Below are 20,056 nucleotides of genomic sequence, written 5' to 3'. Positions count from 1 at the left end.
GGAAAATTTCCACTTGTTGCTTGATTATAATCTCTTGTTCACGCTGGAATGTAAGCTCTAGGAAGAGAGGAGTTTTGCCAGTTACTTCTCTAGCAGAGTTCTGCATATAGTGGATGCTCAGAACTTGACTGTTGTAAAAGTTAATGAGTCTTGAGGGAGAACTGGGCAGGGTGGCCCCACAGGGCAAGAAATGAGGAGGTGATGGTCAGGGTGACTGCCACCTGCAGGGAAGGTGGGTTCCTCGCTTAGAAATTCTTCTCCTTACCCCTTCCTCTTCCCTCCTCACCCTTCCTGCCTTCCATCCAGCTCTGTTGTAGTCTCTGAAGTCTACATCTCACTGTTGAGTGCCTCTCTGCCCCCCTCGCACACCTTATTATCTGGACTCAGTTGACCGACCTCCTTTTTGAAACTCTTGTCTTGGTTTCCATGACGCCAGCATCTCCTGATCGTCCATCAGCTCCTGGTCCGCTCCGCCTCATGGTCCCGTCTCTACTAAATGATGGCTCCTGGAGCTCTGTCCTGACCACGCCTGTCCTCTTCTTTATTTTCATCCTCGTGTAGTTTTATGGCTTTAAATAGCCTTCAGTCATGGTCAGTTTTATTGCTGGCTCAGATCTCTCTCCTGAACTCCAGCCTCCATGATCCTCCTGCCTTTCAGCCTCACCATGTGGACATCGCATAGGCATCTCAGACATCAGTTGAAAACGTTTTGTTCTGCCTCTTTTTCTTTCCTCCAAGTCTTTCCTGTTTCACAGAATGATTCCACCATCCACCGGGGGCTCAGGTCAAAACCTAAGAGTGTTCCTTAATTTCTCTCCTTCTTCCCTTTCAGCATCCAACCCATCCTGTTGACTTTATCTCTAAGTTATTTGCAGATTTGGCTCATTTTTTGGACATCTTTGCAGTCATCACTCTTTCTAAGCTGCCACAGTCTTTCACTGGCTACTACAATAGCCTGGAACTGGCCTCCTCTTTACCCTCACCCCTTCATGGGAACTCTGTCTTCCATATGTCAGGCAAAGTACTTGAGGTTGGGTGACTCCCATCCTTAAAATACTCTAAGCGCTTTGCATCTTAGAATAAAAGCTGAAGTTCTTATGCTGCCCTGCAAGTCATGTGTGCCCTCTGCTGACTGCTCCTCTGGCTTCTTCTCCCTCTTACATTTGTCTCATTTACAGAACTCTGGCCACTTTCCCTTCCTTTTGCCTGTAAACACACTGAGCTCAGTCTGCCTCAGGACCTTTGCACACGCTCTTCCTTTTGCTTGGGATTCTCTGACTTGGGATTGCTTTGCATGTTTCATTCCTGCCCATCATTCTTTCCCAGCTTGGATGTCACCTCCTGGGACAGCCCTTGCCTCTTCCCTCATTCTCTTCTGAATTCTACTTACTTGATTTTCTCCATAGCACTTATAGCACTTTAAGTTGCCTTATTTATTTGTTCATGCGATTGTTACCAGTCTTCCTCTCTCTGGCATAAAAGCCCCTGGAGAGCATGGACTCTCTCTCAGCTCACAGCTGGATTTCTAAGGTGTGTCGTCAGCACATGGAAACAGCTGTTGGCTGACAGCTGCTTGACCTACTGGGATTTGGTGCTGTGTGTGGAGGAGGCAGGTGCAATTGTGAGACCTTGTGTGTGTGTGTGTGTTGTGGTGTGCATACATGCTGTTGTGTTTGCACAGGGCAAGCTGGACTCCTCCCAGCCGGTTTGTAGAGAGAGGGTGGGACAGGGGAGCTTCCTCACTCCCTCCAGACCTCAGAGTCCTGCACAGGTCTGTGGTGGTGGCGGGGGATGGGAGTAGACAGGAGAGTCACAACACAGGAAACCAGATAGTTCAAAACCTGTCATTTTCCAGGTCAGGAAATGAAACCCAGAGAGGGTCAGGCTTCACTGGGGGCTTCCCACGCTTAGGAGAGGCAGAGATGGAATTAGGGCCCAGGTTTCTGACTCCCACTTTAGGGGCCGAGCTGCAGAGCATGGCCCACAGGCCCAGGGTCGGCTGGAGGGTGGACGTGGCAGCCGGAAGCAGGATTAGGGGCAAGGGACAAGTGTGGCTGTTTCTTGGAAGGCCAGAAGGGAGAGCTGAAAACCATGGCTCCTGTTGCTTTGAAGCCTTGTGGAAAGAGGAGCATCTTCTTTTTGCTTCCCCAGGGAAACGCCTGTTTGTGATTGGAGGGTTTACCTTCATGAGCTTTTTGGTTGGGGTGAGAGTGAAGCCACTGGGGACATGCCCTGGTAACAACAGAAGCCCATAAGCTTCCTCTGTTGAGGATGGGTTTGGTCGACTGTGGGTGGGCTGTGGGGTGTGTGTGTGCTTGGGGACCAGGCCAGGGGCAGCTCTGCTTCTCCAGTTACTCTCTGGATCTCCACCTTTGGAAGGCATCCTCAGCATCATGCACAGTTGTGAAATCCAGCTCTCTGGGTGCCGGCCACAGATCGTTCCACTGCAAGGGTCTGGTGTGGGGCTGGCTGAGCCTCTGTGAGTAACAGGCAGATTAAGTGAATTACAAATGCATCAGAGTTTGAGAACTTTGAATCAGTTACTTCCCTCCACGGGCAAGCATATTGTTGCTGGAATGGGAGATGGGCATAGGGATAAATATTTTAATTTCAATAGCTGTACGTTTAAGAGGTCTTGGAAAAATTCAGAATTAACATAAAAGTTATCATGCAGGACAAATCTAGGTTGGTATTCAAAAACTTAAAAAGTGAATATTTCATTTTGTTTAAGAATTAAGAGATTAAAAAATTAAATATTAGTGCAAGCGTACTGGTGATGTCATTCATTTGTTAAGTCTTGTCCAACTCTTTGTGACTCCATGGACTGTAGCCCACCAGGCTCCCCTGTCCATGGAATTCTCTAGGCAAGAATACTAGAATGGGTTGCCATTTCCTCCTCCAGGGGATCTTCCTGATCCAGGGATTGAATCCAAGTCTCCTGCACTGGCCCACGGGCTCCTTACTACCATCTGAGCCACCAGGGAAGCCCACTGGTAACATGGCCAAAACCATACAGGTGGGACCTGGTAAATGTGGTTTGGTAAACTTAGTTCTCTAAAAGCAAATATTTAAGGATATCGTTTTGAAGGTTTGAAGACAGATCATCGTTGGCTCAGGGCAGAGTCCCAGGAGGGAGGGGGGAAGGTGGGTGAGGCTTGGCTAGAGTGAAGCTGCCCCTCCACAGTGGGGCCCTTCCTTGCCCTGCCCTCGGGGGGAAGCCAGATTGTGTCCCCAGGGACTGGAGCTGTGTTTTGGGAAGTGCCAGGCGTGGTTAAATCCTACCTCCCTTTCCCAGGACCAGCTGTTACCATTTACTCCTTGGCCCGTTGGGCTGGCGCAGGCCTGGGAGGAATTTCCTGCTCCTGAATCGCTGGCAAGTCTTGTGTGGTCTGTGCAGGGATGGGGCAGGGTAGGGGTGGGGTAGCAGGGACCTCCCTCCCTGCTGTTTGGATACTTTGGTCCAGGAGCCACAGCCCCACACTGGGCTGGGGGAGGCTAGTATTTGCAATCCAGCATCTTATCCTTCTCCCTCAGTGGAGAGGTTTTTTAAAAAAATTTTTATTACTAATTTAGTTTTGGCTGCGCTGAGTCTTGGATGCTGTGGGCTTCTCATTGCGGTGCCTACTCTTGTTGCCGGGAGCATGGGCTCTAGGGTGTGTAAGCTTTAGTAGGTGTAGCACTCAGGCTCAGTAGTGCAGCCTGTGGGCTCCAGAGCACTCAGACCTCAGTGTTTGTGGCGTGTGGGCTCTGTAGTTGTGGCACACGGGCTTGGTTACCCCCACAGCTTGTGAAATCTTCCCGGACCAGGGTTCGAACCCAGGTCCCCTGCATGGGCAGGCAGATTCGTAACCACTGGACCACTAGGAAGTCCCTCAGTGGGGACTCTTGAAAAGGATAGCACAACTGTTTGGACTCCCGAGGTTTGTTGTTGTTCAGTTGCTCGGTCGTGTCTGACTCTTGGCGACCCATGGACTGCAGCACGCCAGGCTTCCCTGTCCTTCACCATCGCCCGGAGTTTGCTCAAACTCATGTCTATTGAGTTGATGATGCCACCAAATCATCTCATCCTGCGTCATCCCCTTCTTCTCCTGCCTTCAGGAGAACCCTAGGGAGAGGTGCCTTAGTGCAGACACAGGGGCAGCGTGTGGGCTGAGGAGAGGCCGTGCCGGGCCTGTCTGCCTGGGCAGTTTGTTCCTCACTTACCAGGTGAATCAGAGCAGCCCAGCCCCAGGGCCTCTCTCTAGGGTGGAGCGGGGCCCGCTCATCCACCCACTGGCCTCTGTCTCCCCTCCAGGAGGATCAGAAGAGGCATCTTCCTGGTAACTAGGCGATTGTTGTTACTCTCGCCACCTTTGTGTGTGTGTGTGTGTGTTTCTAGGAAATTTACCAAGTTTTGGCCCAGGGGTTTACATTTCCCACCCCCTTAGCAAAAGCTTTCACTCTTCACGCGCCAAGTGGAAGCCGCGAGGCTATAATTACACTGCATTTGCTCGGGAACTTGCTGAGGGGAGCGGGAGGGTGCACTCGGGAACCTGAAAGCGGCCAAGGGCCTGATTTAGCTGCTGTTCATTCCTGATTTTTGTCCCACTCCCTCTGGGGGCCCTCACATCCTCCTTTTCCTTCACCTCAGGCCCCGGGCTGCGCGGCTGTTTGCTTCCACCAGCCAGCATCCTGACAGGTGCACTGGAGGAGAAAGAGCACCTGGCTGGTCCCGGAGGGCCCTCCCATGGAGGCAGTGCCCCCGGAACAGGCTTTGTGTAGACAGACATCCTTGGGTCCTCGCCTGGCCCGGGCAGAGTGGTGTGGCAGCTGCTCATGGAACTGCTTGGAAGGGCACGTGTCCCTCCAGCCCCCGCCACCCCAATTCCATGGCTGAAAACCCTTGCCTGGCTCCCCAGCATCATCTCTGGTGGTCCCTCTTCCAGACTCCATCTCCAGACATGCTGCATTGCTGTAGATTCTGGCCAGCCTCTGATCTTGCTGTTTGTTCCCTCTGCCTGGGACCCCCTTTCCACTCTTTCTGCTTCCTCTGCCTCATCCTGTAGGTTGCAGCAGAGCGATCCCTGCTTCTGGGACCTTCTGGTCTGGGCAGGATGATTTTCTCTTGGCTCCTACAGGTAGCACCATGAACTCCCTGACACATGAGCATCACCTTGACCTTGACCCCAGCCATGGGTCTGGGGAGGTGTCTGGCACTTGGTGGGCCCTCAATGAAGATTTTTTAATTGCAACCTAGAGGGGTGGGATAGGGTGGGAGGTTCGAGAGGGAGAGGACATAGGTATATCTGTGGCTGATTCATATTGAAGTATGGCAGAAACCAACACAATACTGTAAAGCAATTATCCTTCAATTAAAAAAATAAATAAATTAAAAAAAGATTTGGTAATTGAATGTGTAGGAAAATGAACCTTGATTCCCTCTCTGCCCTAATTCCCCTTTTACAAGAAGAGGACAGGCACTTTTTTTTTTTTTTTTCCCCCTGCCTTCATCAGGCTGCTGTTGGTTAGGCAGGATGTTGGGAGTGAGGTCTGTCTTTGAAGATTGCCCCCTGGGTTTCACTTTTGAGCACTACTGGGCTGGGGCCCACATTGATGCTTTAAAAAAAAGTTTATTTTTACTTTATTTTGCTTTACATTACTGTATTGGTTTTGCCATACATTGACATGAATCAGCCACGGGTGTACATGAGTTCCCAATCCTGAACCCCCTTCCCACCTCCCACCCCATATCATTTCTCTGGATCATCCCTGTGCACCAGCCCCAAGCATCCTGTATCCTGTATCGAACATAGACTGGCGATTCATTTCTTACCTGATAGTATACATGTTTCAATGCCATTCTCCCAAATCATCCCACCCTCTCCCTCTCCCACAGAGTCTAAAAGTCCATTCTATACATCTGTGTCTCTTTTGCTGTCTCGCATACAGGGTTATCATTACCATCTTTCTAAATTCCATATATATGTGTTAGTATACTGTATTGGTGTTTTGTTGCTTTTTTAAAAAAGATTTTTTGATGTGGACCAATTTTAAAGTCGTGGGGCAAGTTTCGGCCATGAGGCATGTGGGATCTTGGCTCCGGGACCAGGGATCAAACCTGCACCCTCTGCATTGGAAGGTGAAGTCTTGGCCACTGGCTTCCAGGGAAGTCCCTCCACACTGATATTTGGATGTGGTCCTATACTGACTGATATCCTGGTCCTGTGTCACTTTTGGCTTCCTTAATTTATTAGCCACCGTGTTTTGAATGTTTATTATGAACGAGTGAAAGGAAAGAAAGTGTTAGTCACTCAGTCATGTCCGACTCTGTGTGACCCCATGGCTCCTTTGTCCATGGAATTCTCCAGGCAAGAATACTGGAGTAAGTTGCCATTCCCTTCTCTAGGGGAATTTCCCTACCCAAGGATCAAACCTGGGTCTCCTGCATTGCAGGCAGCTTCTTTACCAACTGAGCCATCATAATGAGGGAAGCGCATTATGATCTATAGATCCTGTTCTAAATACGTTTATTCTTTCACCCACCACACACAGATTCGGCCTTCACTATGTACCAGACACTGGCAACCATGGATACACCAGTGAGTGTAATTGACACATCCCCTGCTTTCATGGAGCTTGTATTTTGTTGAAAAATACAAATGATTAAATAAGTATATACTGTGGCAGATGGTGATGAGTGCTCTGCAGAACAGATCAGAGTAGAGGGTGAAGGGAGGGACTTCTTATTATGTGCAGGATGCTCAGGGAGGACTCACAGATAAGGTAACCTTTGAGCAGAGACCTGAAAGGAGTGAGGAAAGGAACTGTGTGGTCATAGGGTGGGGGAGAGCATTCTAGGCAGAAAGCAGCAGGTGTAAAGGCTCTGAGGTCAGGTCATGAGTGGCGCATCCCAGGAGGAGCAAGGAGGCGAGTATGGTTGGAAGGGAGTAAGTGCAGGGAAGTGAGTGTGAAGTGAGGTCATATATGGCAGACAGAACTATGTGTGAGTCACATGTGCCATTCAAGTTTCTTTCTTTAAAAAATCTTTCTTGGCGTATAGTATAGTTAACAACTTGTAAGGTTGTTGGTTTCAAGAGTTCAGCAAAGTGAATGAATTATATACATACATGTATCCACTCCTTTTTAGATTCTTTTTCCATATAAACCACAACAGAGTACTGAGTAGAGTTCCCTGTGCTACACAGTACTTCCTTATTAGTTATCTGTTTTATATATGGTTACATACAGTAGTGTGTATAAGGCAGTCCCAGTCTCCCAATTTACCCCTCCCCCACCGATCCTGAAATTTCTCCCAGCTGCATTAAAAACTTAAAAAAGAAGCAAGTGAAATTAATGGTATTTTTATTTAACACACTATATCCCAAATATGATTGCTTCAACATATAATCAAGGAAAATGTGATTTGAAATGAAATGCTTTATTATTTTTTCTTATTATGATTTCAAAATCTGGCGTGCACATCTCATTTCGGGCTAGCTTCATTTCCTGTTCAGTGACCATGTTCAGGAGCGCCCACCGTACTGGACAGCATGGATGGAGAGGCCTGTGAATGAGATGGGGATGCCACTGGACGCCCTGGGGCCCGGGAGCAGTATCTTTGCCTTAGCTTCTAGAAGGTTTGCTCCAACTGTGATGAGAGAAGACTTCTGGGGGTGGGGAGGGGGTGGGGGTGAAAGGACAGAGCAGGGAGACTGGAAGGGCGGCCCTTGCCAGTACGCAGTGACGATGGTCAGGACCGAGGTGGTGGTAATGAGGGTGACTGGGTGTAATCTACCAGGTCTTTCTGATGTGGATGAGAGAGGAGTTTAGGAAGGGCAAAGATTTTTGGCCTGAGCTAGTGGAAGCCTGGGCTTGTTTTTTGGAGGGTTGAGGAAGACTGCGGGTGGGAACGCCCCTGGAGGAGCATGTGGAGAGTGGCTTGAAGATGCGGGTGTCAGCCTTCCAGGTGGAGCTGATGGGCAGGCAGCTGGACATCTTGAGTCTGTGGTTCAGTGTGGAAGTCTCTGACCTGGCTGGAGGTATAAATTTGGGAGCTGATAGCGTACTGATGGTGTTTAGGGCTGAGCGTGAGTGGAAGGCCCAGGGGAGTGGGTGCATATAGAGAAGAGGGGCCTGAGCCCTGGGGGAGAGGGTGGAAGCAGCAAAGCAGGCCTGGAAGGAGAGCTCACTGAGGCAGCACGAAGGCTGTGAGGAAAGGGGGCTGGAGGAGCCACCAGCTGTGTCCAGTGTGCCGGTGGGCAGAGCGGGAGGAAACCCTAGGGTCTCTGATCACTGCCAAGTGGGAAGGGAAACCCCAGGCCGCGGTGGATCTAGGAGAGGACTGGAGGGGAGAAGGTGACCACTGGTACAGATGACTTGTTTGAGGGGTTTTGTTTAAAGAGGAGGAGAAAGGTAGGTGAGGTGAAGTGAAGTGAAAGTTGTGTTCAGCTCTTCATGATCCTGTGGATAGTCCATGGAATTCTCCTGGCCAGAATACTGGAGTGTGTTGCCATTCCCTTCTCCAGGGGATTTTCCCGACCCAGGGATCAAACCCGGATCTCCTGCATTGCAGGCAGATTCTTTACCAACTGAGCCACCAGGGAAACCCCTTTAGTAGGGGGTATGTGGTCACAATTTCTTTTTTTCCCTTAAAGATGTTCAGTGTATTAGCTGATGGAGAAGATGTAGTAACAGGGCAAAATTATCACGAGAGAGAGAGAAATGAGCTGATCATACTCACAGCAGCGTGATAAGGTAGGTACTGTTTTCCAGACGAGGAGACCGAGTAAAGGAAGGCCTGGTCACTTGCTCAAGGCCACCCAGTGATAAGTATAGGACCAGGGATCAATGCAGACGCCTGTTTCAGAATGTCCAGTCTTAACTACTCTGCTGGTTTCCCAGTTAGATTTGTGAGGTTCCTCATCTCACACTTCCATGTCCAGCCCAACACCTCGCAGGGAGAGGGCCGTGCAGAGGTGGGACTTGATAGATCTTTAATGATCAAGTGATTAGAACCCTAGGACCTGGGCTGGAAGTGCCATGGGAGGGTGGGCGTGGCATCCCCCGTAGTCCTTCCTACCCTTGTGGGGGCGGGGCATCGAGCAGACAGAAATACTGAAAAGCATTTGTTGGGTGGATGAGGAATGAATGAAAAGCTATGGCTTTTCATCCTGAGCCGGTGGCTGTCTGTGGTGTACCGCGGTGCTGACTGGATCTGGGCTCCTGCTCAGGTTTGGTGCTAGTGTGCTTGAAGATTCCATTCAGCTCTCACTAGCATGTCATGGAGGGTGAGGGGCGCGTGCAGACTGAACTCCTGCTTCTGTGCTCTGTCTGTCATCAGGATGGACAAGAGACACTCTGTTGTTGTTGTTGGTGGGTCCCTCTGCTGTGTGTTCCCCTCAGAACAACTGAGACTTGGGGGGTGGAGTGGACACCACAGAAGGAGCCTGACAGTTTCTGGGATTACAGCTTTGTGCCCAAGATGTGTTGCTCTGCAGACAGGGGCACCAAGCTCAAAGCCATGGCTCTAACGCCAAGGTCCCAGCATTCAGCACATCCGGACTTTGCATGACGAGGGCTCAGCCCTGCCGGAGTCCAAGGCTGGCCTTCAGCCTTCTCCTCACACTGCCGACCTCCCAGTCCAGCACTTGCTTTCAGTGCTCTCGGCACAAACTGGGCACAGTGGCACCCCCACACCATGGGGCCTTTTGCAATGTGTGGGGACAGTTTCAGTGGTGACAGTGGTGGGGATGAGGATGGTGATAGTAGTTCTCTTTGTACCCTGGCTCCTGAGATCCCTGAGTGGGAACTTCCTAAGGGCTGGCAGTGCCCCTGATCGGAAGCCCTGTTCATGTATGTGGCTGTTGGGTGCCCAGGGGCCCGTCTTGCATCAGCTGCCACCCTGTTATGTGCTCTTGAGCCAGTCCCTTTGTTTCCGCCTTTCCCACTTTCGTGAACGGAGCCATGAACACCCAGTTGCTTGCTTTTTTGTCTTGTGATAAGATTTTTTTTTAAATTTAAGTATAGTTGATTCACAATATTGTGTTAGTTTCAGGTGTACAGCAAAGTGATTCAGTTATATACATATATATTTTTCCAATTATTTTCCACTATAGGTTATTGTGAAGCGTTGAATATAGCCCCTTGTGCTATACAGTAAATCCTTGTTTACTGTTATCTGTTTTAAGTGCAGTAGTTTGTATCTGTTAATCCTATACTCCTAATTTATCTCCCCTTTCCCCTCTGGTAACCATAAATTTGTCTTCTGTGAGTCCGTTCTGTCTTGTATATAGATTCATTTGTATTATTTTTTAGATGCCACATATAAGTGATATCATATAATATTTGTCTTTCTCTGTGCCTTACATCATTTAGTATGATAATCTCTAGGTCCATCATGTTGCTGCAAATGGCATAATTTCTTTCTTTTTTATGACTGAATAGTATTCTGTTGTATGTATACACCACACCTTATTTATCCATTCATTCTGCATGTGGACACTTGGTTATTGTAAATAGTGCTGCTTTGAACATTGGGGTGCATATATCTTTTTGAATTAGATATAATCTTTTCTGGTTATATGCCCAGGAGTAGGATTGCTGGATCATACGGTAGCTCTAGTTTTAGTTTTTTTAAGGAAGCTTCATACTGTTATTGAAAGAAATTTTAAATAAGGTTTTGGATTAACAGTTGTCATCCTAAAAGCACACCATACGTACAGCTTGCTCTGTGGACCCACATGTTAACTCACTTGATCTTAATCACAGCCTTAGGCCAGGAGGGCTGCTAAATAATCTCCATCTAACAGATGAGGAAGCCAAGGCAGAGAGCACAGTGACTCTGGGGGCTGTCCCCACCGTGGGCTGACTGCCCCCTTCCTTCCCTCCAGGGACAGGGGCAGACCCGGCGGTCAGCGCCAAGAGCAACCACTGCCTGGATGCCGCCAAGGCCTGCAACCTGAACGACAACTGCAAGAAGCTGCGCTCCTCCTACATCTCCATCTGCAACCGTGAGATCTCGCCCACGGAGCGCTGCAACCGCCGCAAGTGCCACAAGGCCCTGCGCCAGTTCTTTGACCGCGTACCCAGCGAGTACACCTACCGCATGCTCTTCTGCTCCTGTCAGGACCAGGCGTGCGCCGAGCGCCGCCGCCAGACCATCCTGCCCAGCTGCTCCTACGAGGACAAGGAGAAGCCCAACTGCCTGGAGCTCCGCAGCCTGTGCCGGACAGACCACCTGTGCAGGTAGGGGCTGCTGCAGCTCCGCGGGGAGCCGGTAGGGGGCGCTCTGCCCGCTCTGTGTTCTGGTGTCTGCTGGGCTACCATCGTGAGCAGAACAAAGAGGGTGACTGGGATATGTGCAAAATGTATTGTCATCCATCCATCCATCCATCCATTCATCCATTCGTCTGTGCATTCCTTTATTCAGTACAGATTTATTGTGCTGTGTGCCCAGCTTCATGCTAAGCACTGTGGGGTAACTAAGATGAACCACTGTAGGAGCTCCTAATTTAAAATCAGAGACCCTAGAGCCTGGAGTAAGAGAGGACCTTCAGTGACTTTAAGTCCACCTTTCCTCCTTTAAGGAAGCCCCAGCCATTATCCCATTATCCCAGTGAGGTCCTCTGACCATCAGGGAAGGGCTCTTGCACATCCCAGAGGCAGCTCCTTCACACTGAGAGCTGAGCTCAGCAAATGTTGGATAGAGTATGGAGCATCTGATGGTCCTGGGTCTGAGTCCTGACTTTTCCACTCACTAGCTGTGTGACTTGGAGCCTGTTTGTCAAATGTCCTGAGTCTCCATTCCTTTACTTGTGAAATGGGAATAAAACACCCACATCACAGCATTATTATGACGATTAGATGACATGTGTGTTAAAGCTTAGCACAGAGTTTGGCATAAAGTAATTGCATAATGAGTATCTAATTATTTGGAAGGTTTGTTTTGTTAAAGCGAGTTGAAATGTGTGTCCATAATTCTCCTGTTCTTTCTGTGTGTTATTAACATATTTATTGAGCCTCTGTGGCATCCAGTGAGTGGTTCTAAAGCATGGGCAAGCAGAGGTGAACACAGTGCTCCCCAATCCAGAAGGGAGACAGAGGAGGGGAGCAGGGATCCCAACGCTGTGGGCTGAGAGCTGTGGGCTCCCACAAGCAAGTGTGTAGGGGGAGGACCTTGCCTCAGCCTGGGGATACAGAGGACAGGACCTTGAACTGAACCTTGGAACATGAGAATGAGAAAGCCAGGGAGTGAGTCTGGCATGCAAATATAAGGAACACACAATGAGTCCACTTCTTGTGGAGGGCAGCTGTTAAATGGACATGTGGATGAAACATCTTTTTCAGATTATATCTTGTGTTACTTGTATGTGGGAAAAGCATATGTGAAGGCTGGAGGATAGGAGAGAGCCTGGGGTTATGGGTCCCTGTAGGTGGTGGGTGCATGTGGAGCTGGGTCCTGGGGAGGAGAGGTCAGAGGTGTTGCTGCTGGGGAGATAGCAACTTCGATCATGCAGATAAGCAGAGCCTGCTTACTGCATTCCAGACAGCAGTCTTTTATACAGTTTATCTCATTAGTTCTTGCAACGAGGCTATGAGGAAGATGCTGTTATCATCCTTATCTGCCAAATAATCAAATAGAGGAAGTAACTTGCCCAAGGTCGCACAGCTCCCTTGTTTCAGAGCTGAATCTTATCTCCAGTGTTTTCCTCCAAAGTAGCACCCTGGTCTGGACTAAGAGAGGGGCTGTGGGCATGGAGAGAAATGTGTCAGTTGAGTATCCACGTATCAGTATCCGTGTGTAAGTGTATGAGCATATCAGTATTAGTAGTGTATCAGTGTATAACAGGCCTGGGGACTGGTGGAAAGTTCCCTGGAGGCAGTGCGATTTCTGTTTTGTTTACTCCACACTTGGGATGGCTCAGATGGTAAAGAATACACCTGCAATGTGGGAGACCTGGATTCGATCCCTGGGTTGGGAAGATCCCCTGGAGAAGGGAAAGGCTACCCACTCCAGTATTCTTGCCTGGAGAATTCCATGGACAGAGGAACCTGGTGGGCTACAGTCCATGGAGTCGCAAAGGGTCGGACACGACTGAACGACTCTCATTTTCACTTTTACTTTACTCCACACTTTGTCCTGCACATACAGCCTGGCTCACTGCAAGCACTCTGTGAACATCAGTTGAATGAATACGTGAGTGGTGGCCACCATGTTTCCTCGTTTGATAATTATGGGGCAATGGAGCCATTCGACAGGCATGTTGAATGTGCAGCGTGGACTATTGCCATCCCCATGATGTCTTGGGGCATCTGAATCTATGGTCCTGGAGCTCAATGAAGAAGATGGAGTGGAGGAATGGGATTGGGGTTGTTTCGGGGACCTGGGAGAACAGGGCTGCAGAGGGAAGGGAGCTCCTGGCCTGCGTGGCTTAAGGGGAGGCATTGCCTTGGTTTGGAAAATGAGCTGGAGTTTGGAGAAGGACTGATCCCTGTGGGGCTGGAAAAGCCTGAAGAAGGTGGGCTTTTCTCTTTTGCTTACTTAAAGAAACATACCTTATTGCCTACAAAAACGATAGGAGTGGGCTTCCCTGATAGCTCAGTTGGTAAAGAATCTGCCTGCAATGCGGGAGACCCCAGTTCAATTCCTGGGCTGGGAAGATCCCCTGGAGAAGGGACAGTTCTGGCCTGGAGAATTCCATGGACTGTATGTAGTCCATGGGGTCATAAAGAGTTGGACAGGACTGAGTGACTTTCACTTTCAAAATGAATCTGTGAACACAACAAGAAGATGATTAGAAGTAGAAAACTCGGGCCCAGAAAAGGAAGTTGGGCACCAAGGCAGCACATGTGTGCTCTAGGGTGGGGGTGGTCCTGGGCTGGGTGAGTCCTCACCTGGGTGAGTCCCAGCTGAGTCACCAGGCTGGTGAGTCTCTCAGCTTCCTGAGAGCTGAGAGAAAGTCAAGACTTGATGGGGACGTCACTCCCAAACTCTGATCCGAGGAACCTACTGATTATTGAGTGGAGACGTGATTCTCCTTGTCCTAAATGCTACACTGACCTTGTCAGGCTGCATGACGTGCAGTGTATGTGGGGTGACAGGATGGATGAGGGACTGGAGGGGCTAGAGGCCAAGCCTGAGTCCAGGATCAGTGACCAAAAGCTGGGGCACTGGGACTAAGGCCAGGTGCACCAGGGCTGTGGGCAGTGGGCATGGCATCAAGCCTCAGGTGGACGTATCTCTGGGGTCCTGAGCAGAGCAAGCTTGGGAACACTGGCAATCCCTCTTACTAGTGGTGTTTTAAGGGAGGAAAAGACCCTGATATTGGGAAAGATTGAAGGCAAAAGGAGAAGAGGGCAGCAGAGGATGAGATGATTGGACGACAGCATTGATTTAATGGAGATGAGTTTGAGCAAACTCTGGGAGATAGTGAAGGACAGGGAAGCCAGGTTTCCTACAGTCCATGGGATCGCAGAGTTTGGACACGACTGAGTGACTGAACAACAAGGGAGGACAATACACATAGCTCCTAAGGAGATGGGAGAGCGTGGAGCAGGGTGTTTAAACAAGACTACCGGGAGGATCAAGAATGAGTTGTCCCGGGACCCGAGGGCTGACCGTTTCTGAGAGGCACTGAGCCAAGCCTATGAGTGCCATGCACCTGCTGTAAATTTAGACAACGCCAACCACGGGAGTCCCAGCGAACATGCTGTGTCTGGATTACCGAGTTGGGTCCCGCGTAGGAAGTTCCAGGTACTCCCAGATGTGGCTAGAACCAGGATGTTCTAATACTCCCAGTCTAGAACCAGGGTGTTCTTCTAATGCATCTTCCACAACTCTGGTCCCATCCAGCTCCCATCCCCAGGCAGATTTAAAGTGTGGTCCTGCAAGTAGGACTCCAGTGGCTCAGCAGGTAAAGAATCCGCCTGCAATGCAGGAGACACAGGAGGTGAAGGTTCTTCCCTGGGTTGGGAAGATCCCCTGGAGAACAGAATGGCAACCCACTCCAGTATTCTTGCCTGGAGCGTCGCATGGACGGAGGAACCTGGTGGGCTACAGTTCATGGGGTTGTAAAGAGTTGGACACAACTGAGCGACTAAGCACGTACCTGCAAGTGGGAGGATGAGGGATGAAGGCAGAACCTGTGTTTAGGGTGAGTCTGGCAGGATCTGGGGATCCATTACAGTGTGGCCATGTATCCTTGGGGAGCTCTGCCTGTGACTCAGTGTGGGAGGTGGGTGGACGAGGTTGCCATGATGACCCTGCAGCCGGGAAACCTACCTTCTGTGCTTGCCCTACCCCTGGTCTCCTGAGAAGTCCTGGATGACTGTTTCATTGCCTATGCCCTGGGCTTCTTCACGGATCAAACAAGGATGCTCCCCATTCTCCCAGGACACCTCCTAGTCTTTGGGTCTAAGTCCATCACACGGCTTCCCTGTCTGCCTTCTCCCCCTCTGCTTCCCCCTTGAGGTCATGTTTCCAGAGAGGTGAGCTCTTGGTACAAAAGGAAATGACCAGAGATGCCTCATTAAGGTAGGTGGGGTGGAAGGACAGGTCTGAAGGAGAGGAGCCGACTTCTTTGCATGCTCTTGCAGGCTTGGCTCACTGACGCCTGAACCCTGCCTCTGTGGTCTGTGATGGCCCAGGGAGTGAGGAGTGCCTGGGGAGGGACTCCTGGAGACCAGGCAGTTCTCCACTGTGCCCTCCCTTCCCTCCTGGCCTTGGTGACCTGGCCAGGTTTCTGCCCACTTGGTGGGCACCACAGGTGGACATCTTGACTGTGAAAGAGGGAGAGCCCAGTGCCAGTGTGTTTGGAGCAAGAACTGGGGACCCTCAAGTCTTTCTTTCCTGGATACTTTAGTGGATGGAACTGGCCTTGATGGGGTTCATGGGAGAGCCTCTCTGGGCTGACTCTTTGGGAATGCGGCCATGGCAGGCTTCTCCTAGAATATACCCCACACTCTAGGGCTCGAGGGCCCAGTTTGCACTTCACTGGACCTGTCGGCCCCCCATCAGCTCTGGGACTTGGCTCAGCTCTGCCCAGGCTTCTCTTTGAGTGAATCTTGGCCCAGGACTTCTATGGGGGCTTTTCCCTGAGTGAATCTTGGCCCAGGACTTCTATGGGGAGCAGCTCTACAAGACTCCCTTCACCTGGCACGACATTAAAGTAAATCCATTGATGTGCTGTGCACTGCCCCCAGCAGTAGGCCTCGTATATCCCGTGTGATATTTAACAGACTCTGCTATGCTGTCTTATGAATGTCACTAAGAACTAAACAGAAGGGTTTGAAGAAGCTTTGGTTAAACAAGGGTATTTTCCTGCTGGGGCCCCGGGGTGATGGAAGCATTTCTGAATCCTCTCCCTGCTCTTTGGACCAGGATCAGCTTGGGGTCAGAGGGAGGGAGCCTCTGAGAGTGGGAGCTTCCTGCTTGAGCCACGGGTCCAACTCATCTTGAAGTTTCACCCCAGGAACCCTGCTTTCTGCTTTCATCTGGTTCATGTCTCATGGGCATTGATTGCTGTGGACTTAGGACCAGGAGAGGCTTTTCTTTTCAAAGGCTTCTGATGTGGAGTCTGGAAAGCCTGGAGAATCTCCTGGAATGATTCCATGGAATTTGGCTAATTTCTCTCACCCCAGCCCTTCAGTGGGCCATGACCTACTTCCTTTTTAGAACATAAACTTTTGGTTTCTGCTTTCTCAGTTTACAGTCATTGCAAGGATGGTTCAGACTGTGTGTGTGTGTGTGTGTGTGTGTGTGTGTGTGTAGGGTGTGGTTGTGGGGCTATGGGAAGGATGATTGTGATTGTGTTGTCTTGTAAACTGTGTGCCTGTAGGTCTTGCTTGGAGAGGCCCCCTAGAATGCCCTGTTCTTCTTGGTCTGCCAAGAGAATATGGATATAAATAACTCAGGGCTGGCCCTGTGCCACATCTCCAGCTGTAATTTAACCCCTGGGTGCTGAGGACGTGTATAAATAGTTTTCAGCCTGGGGCTACCCTAGCTGGGCTCCTTTATGTAGTGGACATTGTCCTTGTCTGAGAGGGTTGCTGGCAAGGCAGAGGGTTTGGGGTCCCCTGTCTCAGCTGTCTGCAAGGAGTGGGGAGGTGCCCCTTCAGCAAGACCCTTGCCCCCTTGCCTAGCTTGAAGTGTGTCTGGTATCTGTAAGCAGTGTGGATGGACAGGTCTGGGTTTGATTCTTGGCTCTCTGAGGCTGTCTCTGAGCTCCTTCTGGACTCTACAGAATCTGTTGGCTGATGTTTTTATCAGGTTAGTGCAAAATGGTTATTTTCATAGGTGGTTGGGGGGCTTCCAAGCCTTTCCTTCATTATTTATTTATTTATTTTTCCTTCTTTATTTTTTTATTTTTTTACTTTACAATACTGTATTGGTTTTGCCATACATCAGGATCTTGAATCTTGAAATCATATGTAAAGTTTCATGTGTATTTTCTGGAGAGAAACTTGTTGCTTTCATTAGATTCTTAAAGGATTCCTTGACCTCCCCCAAATTAAGGACCTCGTCCATCTCCAGATGGCCAACTTGGATTGGCTGCCTAGAGGATTATGAATCTAGCAAAGGGAGCTGTGATTGACTAGTGATCCCTGCCACTGACGTCGAAGGGGCAGAATCATGGATGGGGTAGATCCGCTGGAACCCAGCTGGTCATTCCTGGGACCACTGGTTCACCAGTAGCAGGAGGAATGGGGGTCCTGGGCTCATTCGTTTATTCATTTTCTAAAAATTTTTTAAAATTTATTTATTAATTTTTGGCCGAGTTGGCTCTTCTTTGCTGCATGTTAACTCTAATTGCGGGGAACGGGGCCTACTCTTCCTTGTGGTGGGCAGGCTTCTCACTGTGGTGGCTTCTCCTGTTGTGGAGTACAGGCCCTAGGCGCGTGGGCTTCAGCAGTTGTGGCGCACAGACTCAGTTGCCCCATGGCACGTGGGATCTTAGTTCCCTGACCAGGGGTAGAACGCGTGTGCCGTGCATTGGGTGGTCGATTCCTAACCACTGGACCAACAGGGAAGTCCCTCCTTTATTTGACAACTGTTTGTTGACCATCCACTCTGGGGCAGGCTTCATGTTGGGCTTGGAGAGTTGGTGAAGTGGGTGGAGGCCCTTGACGCTCCAGTGACAGGACACACGTGATTGAATAGAACCACGCCGTGAGCTAGATGGCAGCACCTCCACTCAGGTTCTCTTGAAATCCCAGTTCTGCTCTGCCCTCTGCCAAGCCATCCCTGGGTTACCCTGGTGGCCCAGAGAGGAGCTGTTTCTTGGGGCAGATGAGCCATAGACGCATGAAGCTTGTTCAGATGTCCGTCTGGCCTTGGAGCAGAGCTGTGCCCAGGAGTGCCATGGGATAAAGAGGTCACCATCCTCCTGAAGAAGACTCAACCAGCAAGGTTGCAGTGGCTGGGGAGGGGCTTGGCATCCTACATCCGGCCAGAGACTGTGAGACCCATCTTCTCCTTGGGGATCCCATGCTGGCTTCTGCTACTGGCCTCATTAGGGGTCCTGCTCACCCTTGATCTTTGGGCTAAGAGTACCCAGAGTATTCCTCTTGGAATTTCCTGTGGCAGATTGACACAAGGCTGGAATGTGAAACTTTGCTAAAGGCTCTGGGAAAACAAACACAGAGAGAAGCTGCAGCCTAGATATTTAGTTTGCAAGATACGGTTTCCATGACTTCTTGCTCTGGCCACTGCAGGGAGGTCAGAATGACCGGACAGACAGCACCTGTACACCTGGGCTCCCTAAAGCTCACACCCCAGAGAGATGAGGTGCACCCCTTGTCTAGCTGAGGCTACCACTGGTGGAGTTCTGAGTGAGAACCCGCTCATCCCTGGGTGATTGGCAGGAGGAATGACCCTCTGTGAGGGGATGCTGCTTATGCAGAGAGAATCAGAGTACAAGTCACTCAGGTTTGTTCACGCTAGAGGCGTCACCTATGATTGGCTGTTGTGGGTGGGGCAGGGCATGCTCTCAGCTACCCAGATGCTGCTTCATTCACTGGGCTTCTTGATATTTCTGCTTCCACCCAGGGATGTGGGCTTTTTCCTTGCTACTGTCTCTATCCACTGGGGCTGCTATAACAAAATACCGTGGACCAGAGCGTTTACCCAACAAATACTTCTTTCTCACAGTTCTGGAGGCTGGAATCCAAGGTGAGGTTGTCAGCACAGTTGGGGTCTTGGTGAGGGTCCTCTTTGGAGTAGTGTTCTCGCTCTTCCGTGGCTGGTGCTCACCGAGAGGGACTGGGTGTTTCTTCCTCTTTGCATAAGGCTGCTAGTCCCGTCATGGTGCTCTACCCTCATGATCTAATTGCTTTTCAAAGACTCCACCTCCAAACACCATCACCTGGGGAATTAGGGTTCAACAGATCAATTTTGGGGGGACACAAACATTCAGTTTGTAGCACCTAGTGTGTGTGTGTGTGTGTTAGTTGTTCATTCATGTCCAACTCTTTGTAACCCCGTGGACTGTAACCTGCCAGGCTCCTCTGTCTATGAGATTTTCCAGGCAAGAATACTGGAGTGGGTAGCCATTCCCTTCTCCAGGGGATCTTCCCGATCTAGGATTGAACCTGGGTCTCCTGCACTGCAATCAGATTTTTTTTTCAACCATCTGAGCTACCAGGGAAGCCCTAGGCTTACACTTCATTCAGTGTCTGTTTTGTTCTCATCTGTCTGAGCCCTCTCGTAGCCTCTCCTTCCATTGACATGTTCTATTTTTTTATGTAGACATTGTTTGCTTTAGTTCTGTTGAAGTTTAGTTGATTAACAATGTTGTATTCATTTCTGCTGTACAGCAAAGAGATTCAGTTATACATACATATACATTCTTTTTCTTAGTCTTTTCCATTATGGTTTAGCATAGGATGGTGAATATAGTTCTGTCCACTATGCCTTAGGACCTTGTTGTCACTGATGCTTCCTAGAACTTGTCTGCATCCTTCCTGTGGCACTGATCCTGTGGCTTTCTGTTGATACTTATCTTCCCAATTAGGTCTCTTTAAAATATTCTTATATATAATATATGTATATGCTTGCGTGCTCAGTCACTTCAGTTGTGTC

At 49.8% G+C, this 20,056-nt stretch overlaps 1 protein-coding gene across 1 annotated transcript in view; it reads left to right on the top strand.

The window, feature by feature from the left end:
* The window catches only part of GFRA2 (GDNF family receptor alpha 2), a 103,171-nt gene that overhangs the window by 29,261 nt on the left and 53,854 nt on the right, over nucleotides 1–20,056 (top strand). The window contains exon 4 of the mRNA XM_018052254.1: nucleotides 10,869–11,223. Within this exon, the coding sequence (XP_017907743.1) occupies nucleotides 10,869–11,223 (355 nt within the window). The remainder of the gene's footprint in view (nucleotides 1–10,868; nucleotides 11,224–20,056) is intronic.

This window comes from Capra hircus, chromosome 8, assembly GCF_001704415.2.
Source record: "Capra hircus breed San Clemente chromosome 8, ASM170441v1, whole genome shotgun sequence".
Classification (NCBI taxonomy): Eukaryota; Metazoa; Chordata; class Mammalia; order Artiodactyla; family Bovidae; genus Capra; species Capra hircus.
The sequence above is the reverse complement of the archived record's forward strand: the minus strand, read 5'-3'. Positions and strand labels throughout refer to the sequence as shown.